Genomic DNA, 22,953 nt, shown 5'->3' on the forward strand with positions numbered 1-22,953 from the left:
GTCCTGCTTTTGTGTACAGGATACACCTGGGCAATTTTCCACATAGCAGGGTAGATGCCAGTGTTGTAGCTGTACTGGAACAGCTTGGCTAGGAGCACGGCAAGTTCTGGAGCACAAGTCTTCGGTACTATTGCCAGAATATTGTCAGGGCTGTCATGAAACCACCATATTTTTCATATTATTACTGTGGGGTATTGTAAAATAGGTTTATGTTTGTGTGTATGTGGATGGGTGGCTGATTTAATTGAATTAGAGTTGGAGAGGCTACGAGGTTGAAATTATCAAAAAAATTGTGTGTTAAAAGGGTATTTGAAATGCTAATGAGTGAGTTAGGGTAAAGTCAGTAGATAGGGTGTGAATAGAATTTGCATTTTTTTTTAAAGTTAAGTGTAGAGGTGTTTGACTTTCAAAGAAACATGATAACATTTTACAACTGACAGGATAAATAGGGCAAGGTTATGATGTTTAGTTTTCCAAAAGGGAAAAGGCCATATTGACAACATAAAAGATTTTTATATTATGGGAAAAGTAAATTCCAAAGATGTATGGGAACAATATGATTTATGGACTCAAGAGGAAGGAAGATATTTAAAAAATGGTGGAAGGTTGTATCAGTGATGGCAGTGTAAGATTGAAAAGATACACCATGTGAAACAGACTTGGGGAAAACAGCCTCTCACCATTTTGCCAGTAACCAAAGTTGTGTTGAAAGCCTTTGGAATTCCACTGTGGTTGTGTGTTTGTGGTAACTTTGCTGGATGCCTCTCAAAATTGAAGATCAATTTTGGACTGTTGCCTTAAAGGGGGGGCGCAGTTGGGAATCAGATTAATTAAGAATTTTGGGATTTATTATAATAATATGTAATGGTGTAACTGTAATCTTGTGTACATGTTTTTAATTCTTTACTTTTGTTAATAAATGCTTTAATTTAATTTTTAAAATCTCCAAATGTGTTAGTGGACTCATTACTTCTAAATTCAGTGCACAAACCTTCAGGTAATAAATACAAATTGCAAAACCGTTGTGATAGCGTGGCCAAGTTTCCCTTGTGGATTTGCTCAGCCTGGCAAGTACTACCTGCCTATCATAACAGGGCCCACAGCCTTTGCAGTATCCAGCGCTTTCAGCCATTTCTTGATAACACAGAGTGAATGGAATTGGCTGAAGACTGGCATCTGTGATGCTGGGGACCTCCAGAGAAGGCCAAGATGGATCATCCGGTTGACACTTCTGGCTGAAGATTGTTGCAGATGCTTCAGCCTTACCTTTTGCACTGATATGCTGGGTCATCATTGGGGCCAACACTGAGGGTGGAGATATTTGTGGAGCCTCCCCCTTCAGTGAGTTGTTTAATTGCCCACCACCATTCACAACTGGATGTGGCAGGACTGTAGAGCTTAGATCTGATCCATTGGTTTGCTTAGCTTCATGTATTCCACGCTGCTAATGCCATTTAACATGCAAGTTGTTCTAAGTTGTAGCTTCACGAGGTTGACACCTCATTTTTAGGTATGCCTGGTGCTGCTCCTGGCATGCCCTCCTGCACTCTTCATTGAACCAGGGTTGATCCTCTGCCTTGGTGGTAATGGTAGAGTATGAATATGCCAGGCCACGAGGTTACAGATTGTGGCTGACTACAATTCTGATGGCCCAGAGCACCTTAGGGTTGAGTTGTTAGATCTGTACGTTTGGCATGGTGGTAGTGCCACACAACACCATGGAGCACATCCTCAATGTGAAAATGGGACTTCGTTTCCACAAGGACTGTGCGGTGTTGTGTGGCACCACCACCATGCTAAGTGGGATAGACTTCGAACAGATCTAGCAACTTAAAACTGGGCAAGTGGACTTTGATTGGTCGAGATGTTGCCTTGTGAAATGCATAGTTGATTGTGACTGACAGTTAACCGCCAACCAATCAGCACTCTCCTCTCATACAATATAAATATGTTGTTTCCCCCGGCAATGATATTTTCTTGTGAATTGTCCCGATGAATGCAAGACAAAAAGCTTTAACAAAAAAAAGTCTCTTTTTTTCAGCAATACTCAGGTTCTGTACTATCAAACGACTAATTATAGCAAGTGCATGGGAGATATTATGACAGCAATAAAAGTCATGATTTTTTTTTTTAAAGAAAAGTTTCAATCAAAGCCTCCATTAGAGAATTTCCCACTCATTAGCATAATATTTACTTTAGACCCTTTTGTTCAGCATTGACGTATCAAAGCTGTTTCCTGATGCATTTCATTTTGGTTCTTTATCTTTGAACTTACCAAACTCGAGGCACCCAAAAGCCTGGCTTCTTCTCATCCACTTTTAACTTCAGATTGAGATCCTTTGAGACACTGACGTTGATTCTGAACATACCGTGACAAAGCTCCTGAAACCCACAACATGTCACGATAATCACTGGCAAAATATTCAAAAATTTACTTGCAACATTGGAATATGTTAAAAACAGATAAAACGGTGGATATATATAATAACTTTAATAAAGACCACACAGTGTGTTATTTATTGCAATCCTTCTCCTAAACGTTTAAATGATAAACACAGTCCCCAATGTTCATTGTTCATGTGAACGCGAGCTGCCTGAGATACATGACGGGCAGTGAAATGGGTTAGCACTGTGCCAGTGTCTACCACATATTGCAGTAGAGTTTGAGCCTGGAACCCAAGGACATGACCTAAAAAGTGGAGCCAGACCTTTCAAAAGTGAAACTGGAAGCACTTCCTCACACAAAGTGTGGTAGAAGTTTGGAGCTCCTCCAAAAATGACGACTGAGGATCAATTGTTCATTTTCAATCTGAGATTGATAAGATTTTTGTTCGTCAAAGCTACTGATGCATGTGGGCAAAGGTGGGCATCAGTTCACAGATCAGCCATGGTCTCACTGAATGGTGGACCACGGGTTGAGTTTTACGGGGTGGGGCGCATGCTGCTCGCTCCCTGCTCTTCTGCAAGAGACGACGTTCCTGAATTGACCTATGTTAAGCAAGGCTGCCTCACGGCCATAATTCACGCCCAGCAGCCTTAAGCACGTAAGAGAGAGCGAGACCTGCGCTCTCTCAGTGGGAGCAGGTCCCGCCCTCGAAAGCTGCCGACCGATCTGATTGGCCGGCAGCTCTAGCAGTCTCAGCAGTGCCAGAACTCAGTAGTGGGCACTGCTGGGACTGCAAGCAGGCCCCGGGATGAGGAGGTCATGAAACCCGGAGAGAGCTAAGTTGGGGGGGGTATTGGACAGGGTGGGGTCAGGGAGCCCAGGGGTAAGGGAGTAAGGGGTTGGGGAGGGCACGTTTTGGTGGCCAGCTGGGAAGTGACAAAGCCGGGGGGGGGGGTGTGGGTAACATCTTGGGGAGGGGGTGGTGCCTCCGATGAGCATAGGCCAACCCCGGTGGAAGTTGCTCCTACTTTCCTTTCTGCCTTTTAACCAGTTTGGTTAAAAAAAAAAAGGCCTGCCCACTCCTGCCCACCTGCCCATGCCAACCATATTAAGGCCTGGGCCACATAACATTCAGGTCAACTGGTTGTTAACAAGCTTAATTGCCCATTAAGGTTTTAAACATGGCGGGCAGGCTGTTGATTTTGGTGCTTGACTGCCTACCATTTTACGGGGAACGGGTAAGGGGCGAGTAAGGCGGTGGGCAGTGGGGGGCGGTGGGCAGTGAAGGGTGGTGGGCAGTAAGTAAGGGGGTGGGCAGTGAGAGGGGGTGGGCAGTGAGAGGGGGTGGGCAGTGAGAGGGGGTGGGCAGTAAGTAAGGTGGTGGGCAGTGAGAGGCGGTGGGCAGTGAGAGGTGGTGGGCAGTAAGTAAGGTGGTGGGCAGTGAGAGGCGGTGGGCAGTGAGAGGCGGTGGGCAGTAAGTAAGGTGGTGGGCAGTGAGAGGCGGTGGGCAGTGAGGGGTGGGGGGCAGTGAGAGGCGGTGGGCAGTGAGAGGTGGTGGGCAGTGAGGGGTGGGGGGCAGTGAGAGGCGGTGGGCAGTGAGAGGCGGTGGGCAGTGAGAGGCGGTGGGCAGTGAGAGGCGGTGGGCAGTGAGAGGCGGTGGGCAGTGAGAGGCGGTGGGCAGTGAGAGGCGGTGGGCAGTGAGAGGCGGTGGGCAGTGAGAGGCGGTGGGCAGTGAGGGGTGGGGGGCAGTGAGAGGTGGGGGGCAGTGAGGGGTGGGGGGCAGGGAGAGGTGGGGGGCAGGGAGAGGTGGGGGCAGTGAGAGGTGGGGGCAGTGAGAGGTGGGGGGCAGTGAGAGGTGGGGGGCAGTGAGAGGTGGGGGGCAGTGAGAGGTGGGGGGCAGTGAGAGGTGGGGGGCAGTGAGGGGTGGGGGGCAGTGAGGGGTGGGGGGCAGTGAGGGGTGGGGGGCAGTGAGGGGTGGGGGGCAGTGAGGGGTGGGGGGCAGTGAGGGGTGGGGGGCAGTGAGAGGAGGTGGGCAGTGAGGGGTGGGGGCAGTGAGAGGAGGTGGGCAGTGAGAAGTGGTGGGCAGTGAGAAGTGGTGGGCAGTGAGAAGTGGTGGGCAGTGAGAGGTGGTGGGCAGTGAGAGGTGGTGGGCAGTGAGAGGTGGTGGGCAGTGAGAGGTGGTGGGCAGTGAGAGGTGGTGGGCAGTGAGAGGTGGTGGGCAGTGAGAAGTGGTGGGCAGTGAGAAGTGGTGGGCAGTGAGAGGTGGTGGGCAGTGAGAGGTGGTGGGCAGTGAGAGGTGGTGGGCAGTGAGAGGTGGTGGGCAGTGAGAGGTGGTGGGCAGTGAGAGGTGGTGGGCAGTGAGGGGTGGTGGGCAGTGAGGGGTGGTGGGCAGTGAGAGGTGGTGGGCAGTGAGAGGTGGTGGGCAGTGAGGGGTGGTGGGCAGTGAGGGGTGGTGGGCAGTGAGAGGTGGTGGGCAGTGAGGGGTGGTGGGCAGTGAGGGGTGGTGGGCAGTGAGGGGTGGTGGGCAGTGAGAGGTGGTGGGCAGTGAGGGGTGGTGGGCAGTGAGGGGTGGTGGGCAGTGAGAGGTGGTGGGCAGTGAGAGGTGGTGGGCTAGCCACCCATCATATTTTCTGTGCCATGCACCCACTATGAGAGAGCTGAGAGCTCGCGTAGAAAATCATTTTTATTAATATCATAGCCTGGTCACAGAAAAGGATAGTATCTATTCATTGGAGCTGTTAAAAAGTAGTTTCAAAAAGAAATTAGATCATATAACCACCATTACGTAATAAATAAGAAGATTTGTGACTGGGGAATTGGACTTGGATGATTTTTTTTTAGACAAAGAAGCAGCCAGCTCTTCCTCTCTGAAAGAGATCACTGGAGAAGGTTGTAGAAATTATCCAAACAAAGGGAAGCCATAAAGTCACGAGATGAGGTGAGAATACTTGGCAGGAAGTGGGAATAGACTGCACTAGACTGGCCCAGCGACAGAGCAGTTCCATTCACTGTGACTCCAAGGAGCAGATGGGGCTCGGTGGGGTTCCCCATTGTCCACAAGAGTGTGGCAGGCCTATTCCCGTTCTTCATTAATTAAAAGGAATGTCTTTCTGGGCTCTGCATCAAATATCAATTTCTCAGGAAGAAGTAGAGATGGTAATTAATGAGTGACATGTCACTCAGCACTCAAGACATCCCAGGGATTCACAATGGGGCACATTGCAAATTGGCTAGCCCTGAAAGTTTCAATTCACTGACTTGAAAAGGTGTACATTTCAACAAGTTTAAACAAGACAATAGGCAATTAGACCATTGAAGCATCAAAAACAACCTAGACTTGCAACTAAATATTAAACATTTTTGACTAGTGACAATCTTGGTAAGTGTTATCTTGAAGAGCAATGGCCAGTGTCTGCTTGCGACCTTGATATTTTACTTTGACTGAGAAGAAAACAGCTTCAAAGATTTTACTTGCCAGTCCCTGTCCTCGGGGAAACAAACTCCGATTAAGCTCAAACAAATTTACAGGCGACTAAGGGAGATGGAGTTTCATTATCAGTTTAATGATGATAAATCTCTTACCCGTCGGGTGACGCGTGGGTCATTGCACTTTGCAAGTTTGCCAGCAAAAAGCTGCACACCAAAGCTTGCAAAAACGAGCATCAGCGTTAGCAGGAGGATCGAAACCTGAAGCAAGGGAAGTTTATTAGTATGAGGATTAAATTGGTTTCAAAATCAGCTCAGCTTCACCCATAACTATCCAAAAAAGGGGAAATGGCTAAACACTTATGTAGGGTATCAGGTACAGGCACAGGCCATTCGGCTCAACCAGTACTTGCCGGTCTTTATGCTCCACTTGAGCCTCCTCACACCTTTTCTCATCTGAATCTACCGTCGTAACGCTCCATTCCCTTCTTACTCATATGCTTGTCTAGCTTCCCCTTACATGTATCCATACTATTCACGTCAACACTCCCTGTGGTAGCGAGTTCCACTTTCTCACCACTTTCTGGTAAAGTTTCTTCTGAATTTCCGATCGGATTTCTTAGTGACTGTCTTATATTGACGGCCTCTAGTTCTGCTCTTCCCCACAAGAGGAAATATTCTCTCTGTATCCTCTTGATCAAAACCTTTCATAGTTTTAAAGGCCTTGATTAGGTCATTGCTACTTGTAAAGGAAACATTTGCAGGACTTGTATGCCCAATGGGGAAAGGAGGAGAGGTCGTCTTAACAGTATCTATGGGGATTGGAACATGATCTCAGCAAGCACTGCTTCACACAAAGAGTTGCAGAAATCTGGAACTCTCTCCCCCCCAAAGAACTGTTGAGGCTGGGGGGGTCAATAGAAAATTCCAAGACTGAGATTGATAGATTTTTGTAGGATAAGGGGGTTAAGGGTTACAGAACCAAGGCAAGTAGATGGGAGTTAAGATTCAGACCAGCCATGAGCTGACTGAATGGTGGAACAGACTCGATGGGCTGAATGGCCTCCTTCTGTTCCTTGGATCTCATAGTGTTGCAGTATAATATACAAAAAGATTTTACATGCATGGCTACTTACCAGAAATATCTCTTTGAAACCGCTAAATAGTTCCCGTAAAACTTTCCTCATCTGAGGAACTAACTTGAATATGCGGAGTGGTCTCAGACACCGAAGCATCATCAGAAGCTGTGCTCCAGATTTGGCAGGAACATTATGTGGCATCCACCACAGAAAGATTAAACTTTGCTAAAGAACGGAGCAAAGAAGAAGCGGAATTAAAGTGAGAAAATGTCCTTCACAGCAAAGTATAACCATCAAAACAAAAAGACCAACAGCTGCAGGTGTGAACGCTAAAACCACTCTTGGACTAATTGGGAGCACGAACTAAAAAACACGCTCTAATTCTCAACAAGATCTGCCAGAAGTGAGAGGCTCCACACTAGAAGCACAAATATTACTTTTTATGGATAGAGAGATAAAACATTAACAGAAACAGGCCATCTGGCCCAACTGGTTCTTGCTGGTGTTTCTGCTTCACATGGAGCCACCTCCTGCTGGACTTCATCTCGCCCTGTCAGCATATCCTCCTATTCCTTTCTCCCTCGTGTGTTTATCCAGCTTCCCCCTGAAATGTGTCTATGCTATTCGCCTCAGTTACTCCATGTGGTAACAAGTTCCACATTCTCACCACTCTCTGAATAAAGAAATCGCTCCTGAGCTCCCCGTCGGATTTATTTTATATTTATAACCCTTAGTTCTAGTCTCGGTCACAAGTGGAAACATCTTCTCAATGTCTACTCTATCAAGCTCTTTCATAATTTTAAAGACCTCTGTCAGGTCATAACTAGAGATTCTAAAGAAAAGATCCTGAACAGATTATTTTCTGATAGTTACAACCACTCAGTGCTGGTATCATCTTTGTGAATCTTTTATGCAACTTCTCCCGAGCCTCTACATCCTTTTGTAATATGGAGAGCAGACCTGCTCACAGCACTCCAGCTGTGCAAAAGATCTATAATTTGCCCATTATTTCTATTCAGTTAACTTTTATCAGAGCTGATATTATTCACTGTGCATTTCTTGTTCCTTCGACATCTCAATAGATGGCCTTGGAAACTTTGCTTTTAATGGACGATTCAGAAGCTGAAAGGCTTACAAGGTAAATAAAGATGTCCATCACTCCTCCAAAATCCCTGATGACAGCTGTAGGTGTGAAGAATAGGCCATCCGCCAAAATCTTTAGATTCAGCTCAATGCTCATGAAAATTACAAAGACGTACTCAGCTATCTGGAACACAAACACATCAATAAATGTAAAAGTAAGCAAAGTAAAATGCAAACCATACTTCATCAATAGCACCGGTTGCTAATCAGGAGGACAAAAACGTAAGATTTTGCAATTGGCGAAACATCTGAGGCTTGGCGTGGGGCTGGGGAGATGAGAAAAATGTTTTTATTTTTTACACGGCGAGTGGTTATGATCTGGAAGGTGCTGCCTGAAAGGGCGGTGGAAGCAGATTCAATAGGAACTGTCAAAAGGGGAATTTTGATATAAATGTTTGTAAAGAAAAACATTTAGGACGACAATTAGGCAAGAGCAGGGGAATGGGACCAAATGGATATCTCCTTGAAAGAGCTGGCACAGGCATGATGGGCTGAATGGTCTCCTCCTGTGCTGTATGATTCGGTGATATACAGTTTTAAACCCAAACAAGCCTACAAATTGCAAACAATTCAAGGATGCCTTTCTGCAGAAATTAAGAGTGAAATCAAGTTTATTTTAGGGCAGGAAGCAACAATTACAGTTACGGTTTTACTGACTTGTAAGAAGAAAGCTGATTATGAAATGAAGACGTCATGATATGATTGGCCAGTTTCTGCATGTACTGCAAATAATTTGGTACAAACTGATGATCTCACTCAGTTTCTCTGATGCTTCATAAAATGAATTGTTATTGATGAGGACCCTGTTTAGGGGAGAGCCCCTGTTCCTTCAGTAACACAGGCAGCAGTGTGTCATTGCCTCTGGGCAGCCCGGTGGTATGGTGGTTAGCGCTGCTGCCGCACAGCTCCAGAGACCCAGGTTCGATTCTAACCTCAGGTGTCTGTCTGTGTGGAGTTTTCACATCCTCCCCATGTCCATGTTGGTTTCTGCTGGGTGCTCTGGTCTCCTCCCACCATCCAAAGACATGCTGGTTAGGTGGATTGGCTATGGTAAGTTGTCCCCCCAGTGTGACACTGTGCGTGCCCTGTGATAGACTGGCATCCCATCCTGGGTGTACCCCGCCTAGCACCCATTCCCTGTCAGGATAGGCTCCGACACCCAGGATGGGTTGGTGGAGCGGGCGGTAAAGTGGCAGATGGATTTTAACATAGAGAAGTGTGAGGTCAAACATTTAGGGAGGTCAAACAGTTACAGGGATTACAAAATAAATGGGAATATACTAAGAGGGGTAGATGAAGTGAGAGATCTTGGCGTACAAGTACACAGGTCCCTGAAGGCAGCAGTTCAAATAGACAAGGTTATAAAGAAGGCGTATGGAATGCTCTCCTTCATTGGCAGAGATATAGAATATAAAAGTAAGGATATAATGTTGGAATTGTATAAAACACTGGTGAGGCCACAACTGGTGTATTGTGTGCAGTTCTGGTCACCACATTACAGGAAGGATGTAATAGTTCTGGAGAGAGTGCAGAGGAGGTTTACAAGAATGTTTCCAGGGTAAGAGAAGTGTAGCTATGAGGAGAGATTGGATAGGTTGGGGTTATTTTCCTTGGAACAAAGAAGGCTGAGAGGTGACTTGATTGAGATGTACAAAATTATGAGGGGAATAGATAGAGTGGACAGGATAAAGTTGTTTCCCTTGATGGAGAGTTCTAGAACCAGGGGACATAGATTCAAGATAAGTGGCAGAAGGTGCAGGGGGGACATGAGGAAGAACTTTTTTTACGCAGAGGGTAATGGGTGTCTAGAATTCGCTGCCCAAATTGGCGGTAGAGGCAAAAACTTTAAACTCTTTTAAAAAGTACCTGGATCTGCACCTAAAGTGCTGTAAGCTGTAGGGCTATGGGCCGGGTGCAGGAAGGTGGGATTAGAAAGGGCACCTGGGTGTCCTTGGGTTGGCATGCACAAGATGGGCTGAATGGCCTCTGCCTGTGCTTTTCTATGGTCCTATGGACCCTGAATTGGATGAAGTCGTTCTGGAAAAATGAATGAGTGTTATTGCTTCGAAACGTTCAGCCTAAGGCTACATAAATAGGAGTGCGTATAAAGGTAGCTGAGTTTTACTTTCTATCCCACTTTAATTCCATGTTAAAAAGAGTCATGGAGAGCCATATTCGACTGGAAATGTTAACTCTGTTCCTCTCTCCACAGGTGCTGCCTGATCGGCTGAGTATTTCCAACACTTTGTTTTTATTTCCGATTTCCAGCATTTGCAGTATTTTACTTTTATCATTATGGGCAGAATTTTTAGCTGAGGGGGTGGGCGTGCGTCCCACCCGGTCAAGCTAAAGTGACGCACGATGACATCGGGCGAGGGTCCTGACTTCATCGCACGTGTGAGAGATATTTCGGTAGCTGGGTGTGTGCGGGAGTTGGCAACGCGCCCACCGACAATTAACAGGCCTATTAAGGCCATTAAATTAATAATTAAATGGAAATCTTCACTGTCTGCAGCCACTCTTTGAATTTTATTTATGAAATCGTTTCCAACAGGGACTAAAAATACAATAAAAATGTTCAAATCTCATTTGTCACATGTCCCTGCTCACGTGACAGAGTCACATGAGGGGACCTGTTTTTAACATTTTAAAATTCTTTATTTATGTTTTTGAAAATCTTCAGCTCCCCGAGGCAGCTCTGTGCCTTCAGGGAGCTTTCAGTACTGCGCACCCGTGCACAGGCGCAAACTTCCGTGTTCGCTCTCCACCTACCTGTCCCCACCCACCCACCCAGGCAGCGCTCAGCGTGGCATCGTGCCATTCACACTGGCAGGCCAATTAGCGGAAAGTCAAATCGATGTTGAGGTCTGATGGCGAGTGGCTTCACGGCCACTCCCTGGCCTGCTCGCTGCGGTAAAAGACCTGCCCTTGATCAGTTTAACTTTGTTAGGCCATCAAGTAGATTGAGGGACACATGCAACCATAGGAGGGGCCTCATCCTGCTCAACATCCGATTCCCACTTCCCTTATCCAAAACTTCAGCCTTCCCAAAACTTCAGCCTTCCCAAAACTTCAGCCTTCCCAAAACTTCAGCCTTCCCAAAACTTCAGCCTTCCCAAAACTTCAGCCTTCCCAAAACTTCAGCCTTCCCAAAACTTCAGCCTTCCCAAAACTTCAGCCTTCCCAAAACTTCAGCCTTCCCAAAACTTCAGTCTCCACTGCTGGGCCCTCAGGACACTTATGCACTTGTGGGAAGACACAAACAATGCTGCACATCACTGAGTGTCCCCGCTACAGACTAAGTGGCGGCCTGTTCACCTTAAACTCAACAAATGAGGAGCTTGGTTTTGGGGATTTGCATTCGCTAAATAATAAAAATTCTTTTCACAGTTAAAAAGAAAAAAACTTGCATGGAAACAGCGGCTTTCAAAATCTCAGGCTGCCAAAAAGTGCCTCATAACCTATAACAACAATAAATTGCAATTATACAGCTTTATCATAGTAAAAGGTCCCAAGACATGTCACAGGAGAATTTTAAAGTAAAATTTGACACTGAGCCACATAAGGTGATATTAGGGCAGATGGTCAAAAAGATGGGTTTTAAGGAGCATCTTAAAAGGAGCAGAGAGCGATCGAGAGGCAGAGAAGCTTCAGGTCAGAATCCCAGAGCTTCTGGCCCAGGCAGATGACCACCAGTGGTGGAGCAATGGAAATCGGGGATGTGCAAGGTGTCAGAATTACAGGAGTGCAGAGATCTTGGATGATTGTGGGGCTGGAGGAGGTTACAGTCCCCAGACTGAGGCCTGATCCCTGTTATAGCTCGTTGCTTATCCTCTGAATAAAGAAGGCATCAGGGGCCAGTCTTTACTTAACATAGGTTTATTCACAAAACCCAGAGAGCACAGGTTCCTTTTCTTCCCTCCCCACACAGGTGGGAACCAGTTCTTATATTTACTTAAGAGTAATGTCCTAACCTTTCCCCAATTAGTAACAGCTGCTTTCACTTACAACTAAAGCACGCACATCATTCTGACAGGATTGCAACATTAACAATCCCAACTAATGTTTTGTTTTTACATTGAGGGTGATGTCCTGCTTAATATCACATGAATCATCAACTCATGGCAAGGCAGCTTAACCCTAAGAAAGGAAAATGTAAGTTCTGGTTGGTTTGCATTTGGTGCACTTTGCTTTCTTTAGGAAGCAAAGCATTCCATTAGCCTTCTTAAGGAGGCTAATGGAACGCTATCCTTTATTACGAGAGGGATTGAACATAAAAGTAAGGACGTTATGCTTCAGTTATACAGGGCGTTGGTGAGATCGCATCTTGAATACTGTGTGCAGTTTTATTTAAGGAAGGATGTAAATGCATTGGAGGCGGTTAAGAGGAGGTTTTCTAGATTAATACCTGGAACGAGTGGGTTGTCTTATGAGGAAAGGTTAGACAGACTGGGCTTGTTTCCACTGGAGCTTAGAAGAGAGAGATTATTTGAAGTTTACAAGATCCTGAACAGCCTTGACAAGGTGGATGTGGAAAGGATGTTTCCTCTTATGGGTGAATCCAAGACTAGGGGGTCACTATTTTAAAATTAGGGGTCGCCCTTTTAGGACAGAGATGAGGAGAATATGTTTCTCTCAGAGGGTTGTGAGACTTTGGAACTCTCTGCCTCAGAAGGTGGTGGAGGCGGGGTCATTGAATATCTTTAAGGAAGAGGTAGATTGATTCTTGTTAGGCAAGGGAACCAAAGGTTATCGGGGTCAGATGGGAACATGAAAATCGAAACACAAGATGCTCAGCATGGTCTTATTGAATGGCGGAGCAGGCTCGAGGGGCCGAATGGTCTACTCCTGTTCCTATTTCTTATGTTATGTTCAAAAAAAACAATGCATTGCAGCAATAACTGCAACCTTTCAAATTTCCTGATTTACTTGCTTCAGGAAAATATAAATATAAAAAGCAAACACAAATACCATAATGTGGAACTATACTGAATTTCATTTTATATTTTGCACAGGAGATGTTTTGAACTGGACCAATAATTCATAATTAGGAGGGTCAGATCAAACTGGTAAACAAGCTGCACTGAACATGTTTAACTTCAACCTTTTAAATGACCAGATATAAGCAGCTAACTCAACAAGCTGAGAGCCTCTCCATTAAACCCACCTCAATTCATTACGATTCTGCCAGAAAGGAATCCTGATATTAGAATTGACAAAATCTCACTTATATTTTAGTAGAAAAGAATATAGAGACCCATGTCAAGGCAGCCATCTAAACAACAATAATGTGCATTTATATAGCGCCTTTAATGTAGCAAAACAAGGAGAGATTACCTGGCACCATTTCACACCCAGCCACAGAAGGAATTCCAGGTAAGATGACCAAAAATAAAAGTAAAATACTGCAGATGCTAGAAATCTGAAATAAAAACAAAGTGCTGGAAAAACTCAGCATCTGTCTGGCAGCATCTGTTCAGAGAGAAAGAGAGTTAATGTTTCGAGTCCGTACGGCTCTTCAAGGTGACCAAAAGAGCAAGGATGGTAGGGAGCGTCTTAAAGGAGGAGACAGAGGGTAGAGAGGCGGAGAGGTTTAGGGAGGGAATTCCAGAGCTTAGGGACCCAGGAAGATGAGGGCACGGCTGCCAGTGGTGGAGAGATTAAAACTGCGCAAGGTGCCAGGATTGGAGGAGGGCAGGGACCTCGGAGGGTAGGGCTGGAAGAGGTTAAACAGATTGTGTAAATGGTTTTATGTACGTTTAGTCATTGGCTTTATTCTGCCTGAGAAAACCATGTCAGAAATCTATCGCAGCAGCAGCAGCAGCAAGCTACAGGAAAGGGTTATGAACCCTCCGGGATTGGCTCTGGGTTCTCCTGCTCTGCCTGTAGCTACTCCTGCCTGGAGATCTGCTGTCGTGATATGGCACAAGACAGACGAGCGTCACATTGTCACACATCCACTGCAGCTCATCGGCAGCCGCTCTGTGATGCCCGTCATCCATCTATGCCCAGACCGACCCCTCTCTCTCTGCTGCCCTCCAGAAGAGGACTCTGTAGCTTTTCATCTCTGATTAAACGGCCGAAATGCTAACGCTTTCTTTTCTGGATCTCACCTCTTAAGAGTTCTTTTTGCTTGAAGCACCTTTTTATTTCCTCCAGCAATTGGAAATGAACCCCCCCGCCCCCCCCACCCACCCCCCCCCCACCACCAACCCCACCCCCCCGCACGCCCCCCCCAACGCCCCCCCCCCCACCCCGCACGCCCCCCCCACCCCGCACGCCCCCCCCACCCCGCACGCCCCCCCCACCCCGCACGCCCCCCCCAACGCCCCCCCCCACCCCCAACCCCCCCCCACCCCCAACCCCACCCCCCACCCCCCCAACCCCCCACACCCTGGCACCACAGCCAGCAAACACCCAAGATAAAAAATATTAGGGCCATAAAAAAAAGTAATTGGAGATGGGGAGGGGTAAGAAGTTTTACTGGGCCAGGCAGTTGGAAATGCGAGGTCATGTGATGAGATCTCCAGGAATACATTATACTAGAGTTGGCAACCCAAATACAGGTTCGAATCATGTGACAATTCCCAGTTTAGAAAACTTAACAAATCACACAGTTTTTATCCACACATCTAACCTGCACATTTTCCAACATTTCCTGTACTGGTGTAGGGGATTGTGAAGAGCAAGGAACATGTTCAATGTCATGCATTATCTCTTTTTTTTAAAAAAAAATTGTTAATTGCAAGGCCAGTATTTATTACCCATCCCTAATTGCCCCTTGAGAAGGCGGTGGTGAGCTGCCTTCTTGAACCGCTGCAGTCCCTGTGGTGTAGGTACACCCACTGTGCTGTTAGGGAGGGATCCAGGATTTTGACCCAGCGACAGTGAAGGAACGGTGATATATTTCCAAGTGAGGATGGTGAGTGGCTTGGAGGGGAACTTGCAGGTGGTGGTGTTCCCATGTGTCTGCTGCCCTTGTCCTTCTAGGCGGTAGAGGTTGCGGGTTTGGAAGGTGCTGCCGAAGGAGCCTTGCTGAGTTGCTGCAGTGCATCTTGTAGACACACTGGTACACACTGTTGCCACTGTGCATCGGTGCTAGAGGGAGTGAACGCTTAATGTGGTAGCTGTGGTGCAAATCAAGTGGGGCTGCTTTGTCCAGAACGGTGTCGAACTTCTTGGGTGTTGTTGGAGCTGCACTCATCCAGACAAGTGGGGACTATTCCATCACACTCCTGACTTGTGCTTTAACTGTACATGTAGTGTCACAACGCCTGTTCACAGGGGTGGCCATGATAGATTTAGGGCTTTGTGCTAATAGTACGGACATTGTCTTAAAAGAATGAGGGCTTCTGTTTCAAGCAGGTGGAGATAAAGGGCTTTCTGTTTGTTATACTGGGAGTTACCAGTGTTACTACAGGGTAGCAGACATATATATTAGGAATTCACGCATGTGCTCTGCATGATTAATTTAACCGATTGGAAAATCAGGAGTTGGTCCGGCCTATATATGACTATGATTAAAATTAAGAGCAAGAAAGAACGGGTATTTGAATTGAACCTTTCACAACCTCAGGGCATCCCAAAGTGTTTTACTTCCAATGAAATAATTTCGAAGCGTAGTCACTTGTTGTAATGAAGGAAACTTGGTGGCTAATTTGTGCACAGCAAGCTCCCACAAACAGCAATGTTATAACAGCCAGGTAATCTGCTTTTGATGTTGGTTGAAGGATAAATATTGGCCAAGATGCCAGGGAGAACTCCCCTGCTCTTCTTCAAAATAGCGCCAGGAGATCTTTTACATTCACTTGACAGGGCAGAAGGGCCACAGTTTAACATTTCACCCAAAAGATGGCACCTCCAGCAGTGCAGCATTCCCTGGGTACTACCTGGATTTAATCTCTGGAGTGGGACTTGAACCCACAATCTTCTGACTGAGAGGTGAGAGTGTCAACCACTGAGGCACAAATGACACTGTTAATGCAATCAATCCATTTAAAAATGACAGGAAATTGAAGAATTCATGGGTGGAAATGGGGCACTGGATTTTAAACAGGAAACTATTAGATGCTTTCATTACACATGCCATTTTTAACGTTTGATATGATGGTGGAAGAAGGATATTGACTAATTTAGGTGCAGAGATATTACTTACATAACTTTACCTGCAAAGTAGGTGTGTGCATAACTGTAGTAAAAGGGGTTTCAAACATCATGGAGATACACGAACAGATTGTGACCACAATCATCACCCAGTCCAGGTATGTGACCAATCCAAGCAAATCACTATCAGATAGTACAGTAAAACAGTTAGTCTGTGAGAAACATGATCAAGTTATCACATTGGTAACCAAAGGACACAGATTGAAGATAATTGACAGAAAAACCAGGGTTTTTTTAATAAACTGATTGATTATGATCTGGAATGAGCTGCCTGAAAGCAGATTCCATAGTAATTTTCCAAACGGAATTGGATAAATACTTGAAGAGAAGCGACAGGGCTATGGGTAAGAGCAGGGGATTGGGACTAATTGGGCAGTTGTTTCAAAGACACAATGGGCCGAATGGCCTCTTTCTGTGCTGCATTATTCTTGGCTATATTTCCTCTTTGGTCCATTTCAGTCTGCAGGATCACACACTGAATTTCTTGGGATAGGGATCAGTTTGTGTCAATGGGAGAGCCAGTGATGCACCTTTCCAGGGGCTGGCAGCTTTCTTGAACTATGGAGATAATCCTGTTCCCAGAACATGGGGTGTGGATCTGGCTTTGGATGAGGACTGGTAGAGATTCCTCACCACCACACACAGGCACCAATGGAGTCATGTGAGGGCCTCTGGAAAATTTCCAATTCCCTTTCACTGACGCTAGCTGAAGGTTCTCAACCATCATAACACATACTACGTTATGGGGGGACAGTGGCATTGTGGTAATGTCATTGGACTAATAATCCAAAGACCCAGGCTAATGCTCTGGGGATACGGGTTGAAATTTCACCACAACTGCTGGTGAGATTTAAACTAAATTAAAAATTTGATATATAAAGCTAGTTCCAATAATGGTGACTCTGGCAACTATCATCAATTGTTGTAAAAACCCATCTGGTTCACTAATGCCCTTTAGGGGATGAAATCTTGAGTCCTTACCTGGTCTATATGTGACTCCAGACCCACAGCAATGTGGTTGACTCTTAACTGCCCTCTGAAGTGGCTGGGCAAGCCACTCAGTTCTAGGGCAATTAGGGATGGGTAATAAATGGTGCCTTGCCAGCAATACTCATATCCCATCATAGAAAATCAGAAGTTATAAAGTTACACTTTTTGACTGTAAAAAAACCCACATTAAACAAGAAGCTGAGCAGAAAATCAAACTTACTACAGTTGATGGTATTTAGTATTCTTCACTGCTCCTGTAATTGGATCAGTCTTTGATCTATAACATAACAGCAAGGTGAGAACAATCTTTGTTTTCAAATCTCTCCATGTGTTCTCGTCTCCTCATATGTGTAATCTCCTCCAGCCCTACAACCCTCCACGATCTCTGTGTTCCTCCAACCCTGGCCTCTTGAGCAACCCCAATTTTAGCTGCTGTATCACTGGTGGCAGACCTTCAGCTGCCTGGACCCTAAGGTCTGGAATTGCATTTTAATACTCTTCACTTCTCTGGCCCTCTTTCCTCCCTGAAGATGCTCTTTAAAACCTGTCTCTTTGACCATGCTTCTGGTTACCTGCCCTAATATCTCCTCATGGGACTCAGCTTGAAATTTTGACTGGGTTCACTCCTTAGAAGCACATTAGAACATTTTGCTATGTTAAAAGCACTATATAAATCCATATAAGAAACAAAACAGCAAGTCTTCATGCCAACGCAGAAACTGACGCTTTTTGCCCCCACTGTTTAAATCCAAGTTGTTTGATCTGCTGATGTGCACAGTCTTTAGCAAATTGCTTGAATTTTTCTTTTCAAATTTCCCCTCACTTATGACCATGTGCCTTATAGTCTTCACAATAAAATCACAAGAGAAAAACAAGACTAAATAAATAACATTTTGGTCCAGAATTTGCTGAGCTTGTCATAGTGAACACCCAGGAATTGACATTTTCCTGCACTCTTCAGATCATATTGTTTTTAACCCTCTAACTCGATGAGAGTGAGAGCTGATAATGGTGCGGTGAGGGCCAATGGGAATCTGGGACCTCAGAATGACATGGCCAACAGTCTATCTCCTTAACCAATGAGATTTAAGGAATGAGAAAGAAACAGAGGAATGACGGAGAAGGGAAATCGGGTGAATGAAAGCCAAATCAGGGACAGAAAGAGAAATAAAGAGAGGGAAAGAATGACTGGAGTCAGAGAGAGCGATAAAAATAAATACCAGTCTTAACTTTCTGCAGTGAGTTGAATGGGTAATTAATGCGTAACCCAGCAGCAATTCCCTGAAATCGCGGGGAGGTTGAGGATGAGCTGCCATTTTCATCAGGCTAATGGCAGAGAGGAGCGGATTGTCCAGTAATTTGTGGGGATTCATAGCTCACAGGGAATCTCACCCTCAGTACAAGTTGCTGCTTTTGCTTATACAATAATAACGGTGGGCGCACTGAACGCACCATTTCCTTTTGCAAATTCTGGAGTCATAAAGCCTAAGGGCAGGAAAAAAGATTTTCACTTGCAGAGAGAGAGAGAGAGAGAGACTTACACGTTAAATCGGGCTCTCACTACCAGACGGCAGAACGTTCTAAACTTGTGCTCTCGACCAACTATAAAGAGAGGTTTGTCAAAATAAGGGTGGTTTTCACGTAATTCTTCTTCTTGAACCTTGCTGAAGGGAGGAGAAAGATCGGACATTTTAGATTTTGCTCATATCAATATTTCTCGGGAGATAAAACCGAACTGAAAAGCATTTGCAGAGACCAGGAAAGTTACCGTTTCATTTCAGCTTGCTCCTTCTTTTCCTGAATCATTTTAATTTCACTGTCTTCCCTCTGAGCATTTCGGTATCGGACGGTGCTGGAGTGCTAGATAAAAACAGAGAACATAGTTTCCCGTTCGTTGAAAGAAACACATTAACAAAAGTCCAACGTGTAAGAAACCTTTTCGTCTTGCAATCATCAGGATAGAATTCACCAGAATACCAACAGTAAAGGGAACAACAATTTATACTGCATGAGAAGAGCGTGCTGATTAGTTGTCAAGTGGACTCGGATTGGTAGAGGCGTTGCCATGGAGAAGGGTTGCCTCTACCAATCAGAGCCCACTTGTCAACCATTCAGCACTCTCTTCTCAAGCAGTATGAATTGCTGTTCCCTCTTAGATTTGGTATTCTTGCAAATGTGTCCTGATGAGCGTAAGACGAAAATCTTCGACAGTGGGCGGGATTGTCCCAGATTTGCACTAAGTGCAGTTGCGGGTGTGAAAAAAGTCATTTACCTGCCGGCAGCACCGGCGGGTTTTTGGACTGTATCGTCCCCTTCCCGGCATGTCCCACCTCATAAATAATGCATTCACAGGAAACACTCTGGATCGCTGGCAGGGTTCACCCGCCCAGGCCTTCAGTGATCTGGGCGCCATATTTAAAGGGCGTCCCTGCACAGAGCCGGCTCTCTCAAAGGGATCGAAAGCTGCTGGGAAGTCATGGCTGCCAAAGGAAGGAAATATGCTGCCCCCAAATTTCGTGACGCCTCCCTCAAGCATCCACTGGAGGCAGTGGAGGCTCACCGTGAAGTCACTGGGCAAAGACCAAAAAGCAAGGTGACAAATCCAGCATGAGGGCGGTGGCTGCGGTGGTCAGCGCCATTGCCCTGCAACAAAGGGCAGCCACCCAGTGCCAGAAGCGGGTGATTGATCTCCTCCATTCTGCCAGGGTAAGTCACTCTTCTCATCACTCTCAACTCACACACTCACAAACCCATCCACACGGATCTCACTCACTGCCAGTTCAAAGGACATCACCATTCACTCTCTCTCACACCCCTTCATCTGCCCTGCAGCTAGTGTCCTCATACCCTACATGGCACCACTCACCACCCACACATGCCAAGATAACCTTCTCATCCGACCTGGCAGGTGTCCTGTTTACACTCTCTCCATCTCTATTCGTGCAGGACAAACTGGCAAACAACGAAAGGGAGAGGTCGCAGACTGGTAGAGGAATGCCTGACATCAAGGTCCTCACAGACTTTGAGAATATAGCCATCCAGCTGGTCCAGGATGATTTGGACTGTTCCTGAGGTCAGCGGAGTTCAACCAAGTGGGGATCCAGCAGTGCAACCTCCATCAGACAACCAGGCTGTGAGTGAGTTCCCCTGCTCCGCAGTCCCCTGCCATTGCACCAACTATCTCTCTCTGCTCTCGCAGGGACATCTGGGAAGCAGCTGAGGGGCTTCACCACGCAGTTCCTCCACTCAAGCCCCAAAAGCACCTTGGAAGAAGAACCTGAAAACACCCTAATTGAAGACCCATCATGGCGCTCACCCTCCACCAGCACAGAGACACACACCTCGGCGGGGCCTAATTCTAGAATAGCCTTGGGGTCACAATCCGGTAAACACATCACATTGTCTGATCCAGAAGGTTTCTGGCACTTTGAGTTCTGCTGGAGCCCAGAAATCTGCTGAGTCTGATGCAGATGAGGACCCCCTAGACTCGGTCATACCTCAGTTGCTGGACCTGCAAAGGCAAGCTCAGGAAGGTCAGGAAGGGTTGTCCGCTGCATTCCTCAGGTTGCAAGGCACAATGGAGGAATCTGTTTGCCTTAAGTCTGAGGTGATAGCGCCAGCATGCCAATGCACCGAGGTCAATACTGGTAGAATGGCGACTGCCATGGTTCAAGACATTGGTCCTGTACTGCTGCAGGAGCTGTTCTCCATCGCCGAGGCACTTGCAGGCATCCATCAGTCTCAGCGTGAGAGGGAGTGGGCATCTCGAGCTCACTCTGGCTGCTCCTTCCTCTCAAGGTGTCAGCCAGGGGCCCTCGGGCACCCATAGGGAGGAGGATCAGCAGCTGCACACCCCGGGGCCATTCACCCAGGTGACCCCAGGAGTGTCCGGCCCATCCCAATCCCCTCTTCCTGTGACCCCAGCAGCTCCAGCTCCACAGGCCGAGGAGGGAGCCACCACCACGCAGCAGGACCCTGAAAACAGGCCGGGGCCCTCCATGTCTCAGCTCTCTAGAGGACGCCCACCAAGGTCATCACAGACAGGGCGTCATAGTCAGCAGGCTGCCTCCAGCTCCGCTGTGGATGTCAGGGGAGCACCAAGACATAACAGCAGGGTTAGGAAGGTTAAGAAGATGCAGTTGCACAGCCTGGGCATGGGTGTTAATCACTTGCACATAATGTTGACCATTGTAAATAAACTCCCAAGAATGTCTCCCTGCCTATGGCTCCTTGTTATGTTGATCAGTATGTGTGTCACTCAGATGTGAAACCTTGGTTCCTGCACAAGATAAAGGCAGGTGTCTCAGTCCAGGGCCTCTTCCCTGTGCAGTGTGTAACCTTCAGACCAAAGTGATGGTCCAGCCTCACACTCACTGGACACATTAGTGATGCCTGCCCCTCGATGGTGTTTGTTATTGCTGCTAGAATGTTGTGGGCAGGTATCACAGAGTTCCTGTTCCATTCTCTCTGTGTGCTCTCAGCACCTTTGAGGTGGGGCTGACCCCCATCTCTTCAGCATCTGTGACCAGTGACGCTGTGCTCCTGAAGGGGACAGGTGCTGAAGGCTGACAAAGGATCAGGTGCATTTAAAGTTTCACAGCTGCGTCTCTATGATATGACCCTGATCACAGAGCACAAGCGAGCTGCTCTCAGCCAGACAAGGGACAGACATTCACAGAGGCAATGTGAAGATCTATGGGATGTCCTCACTCTATGTCATCGCCATCCTCCTGGAATCTAGCGATTATTAGGGCCTCTGCTGTGTCTCCATGACATGAGCCTGAGCACTGAGGGTATGTGCGCTGCCATCAGCCACACAGGAGTCAAATGTTCACAGCTGTAAGGTGAAGATGTCCTCACTGCATCTCATTATCCATCATGAACCTTGTGGCTGTGAGGATCTCTCGAACACACCTGCCTCGTCAGGCCGGTGCAATGGCCTCATCGCCAGCATCCTCGTCTTCGAGGACCTCATCACCCTCATCCCCTTCGATGTCCTCTTCATCGGAGGAGACGTGCAGCTCTTCCATCTCCTCCTCAGCCAGGTCCTCCCCCTGTTGCTAGCACGCAGCAAGTGATGATGATGCACGACACCCTGTATTGCAGTGCTCCACCAAAACCTGGGTCACAGCATGAGCCTTGTTATAGCGTCACTCTGCCGCAGTCTGAGGCTGGTGCACGTGAGTCATCAGCCACGTCCTCTGCGGATCTGACAACGGCATGAAATTGATTTTTGGCTTTCTTGCTATATTGCTCCCCCACCCCGGCCCCCACTGCCAATGGGACCAGCTGATTCCACCCAGCACATCTCTTATTCAGCAATACTCAAGTTATGTACTACCAAGCGACCATACACGAGAAACCAATATTATGACAGTAACTGAGAACCATCCTTAAGTCTGAGAGGATGGTAGCATAGTGGTTAAGTTACTAGACTAATACTCAAGAGGCTTGAATAACAATCTGGACATGTTCAAATCCCACTATGGATCTGGGGTATTTAAATTCAGTTGTTTAAAAATAAATCTGGAATTAAAAAAAGTTGGTGTGAGTAACGGTGACTGTGCAACTTCTGAATTGTCATTAAGAAAAACCCAACTGGCCCTTTAGGGAAGGAAATCTGCCATCCTTATCTGGTCTGACCTACATGTGACTCCAGACCCACTTCAATGTGGTTGACTCTTAACTGCCCTCTGAGATGGCCTAGCAAGCCACTCAGTTGTATTCAAGAAGATGGCTCACTCCAACCTGTTGTTTGAAATATGA

At 46.7% G+C, this 22,953-nt stretch overlaps 1 protein-coding gene across 2 annotated transcripts in view; it reads right to left on the reverse strand.

Annotated features, from left to right (window-relative positions):
- The window catches only part of nalcn (sodium leak channel, non-selective), a 238,062-nt gene that overhangs the window by 64,869 nt on the left and 150,240 nt on the right, over positions 1–22,953 (reverse strand). For both annotated transcript variants that reach the window (XM_041198858.1, XM_041198859.1), the window contains exons 21-28: positions 18,956–19,047; positions 18,729–18,851; positions 17,408–17,464; positions 16,200–16,320; positions 8,027–8,158; positions 6,949–7,116; positions 5,969–6,073; positions 2,276–2,382 (exon numbers count right to left, since the gene is read on the reverse strand). In XM_041198858.1, coding sequence (XP_041054792.1) covers positions 2,276–2,382; positions 5,969–6,073; positions 6,949–7,116; positions 8,027–8,158; positions 16,200–16,320; positions 17,408–17,464; positions 18,729–18,851; positions 18,956–19,047 — 905 coding nt within the window. The remainder of the gene's footprint in view (positions 1–2,275; positions 2,383–5,968; positions 6,074–6,948; positions 7,117–8,026; positions 8,159–16,199; positions 16,321–17,407; positions 17,465–18,728; positions 18,852–18,955; positions 19,048–22,953) is intronic.

The sequence above is a fragment of the Carcharodon carcharias genome, chromosome 11, assembly GCF_017639515.1.
Source record: "Carcharodon carcharias isolate sCarCar2 chromosome 11, sCarCar2.pri, whole genome shotgun sequence".
Taxonomy (NCBI): domain Eukaryota; kingdom Metazoa; phylum Chordata; class Chondrichthyes; order Lamniformes; family Lamnidae; genus Carcharodon; species Carcharodon carcharias.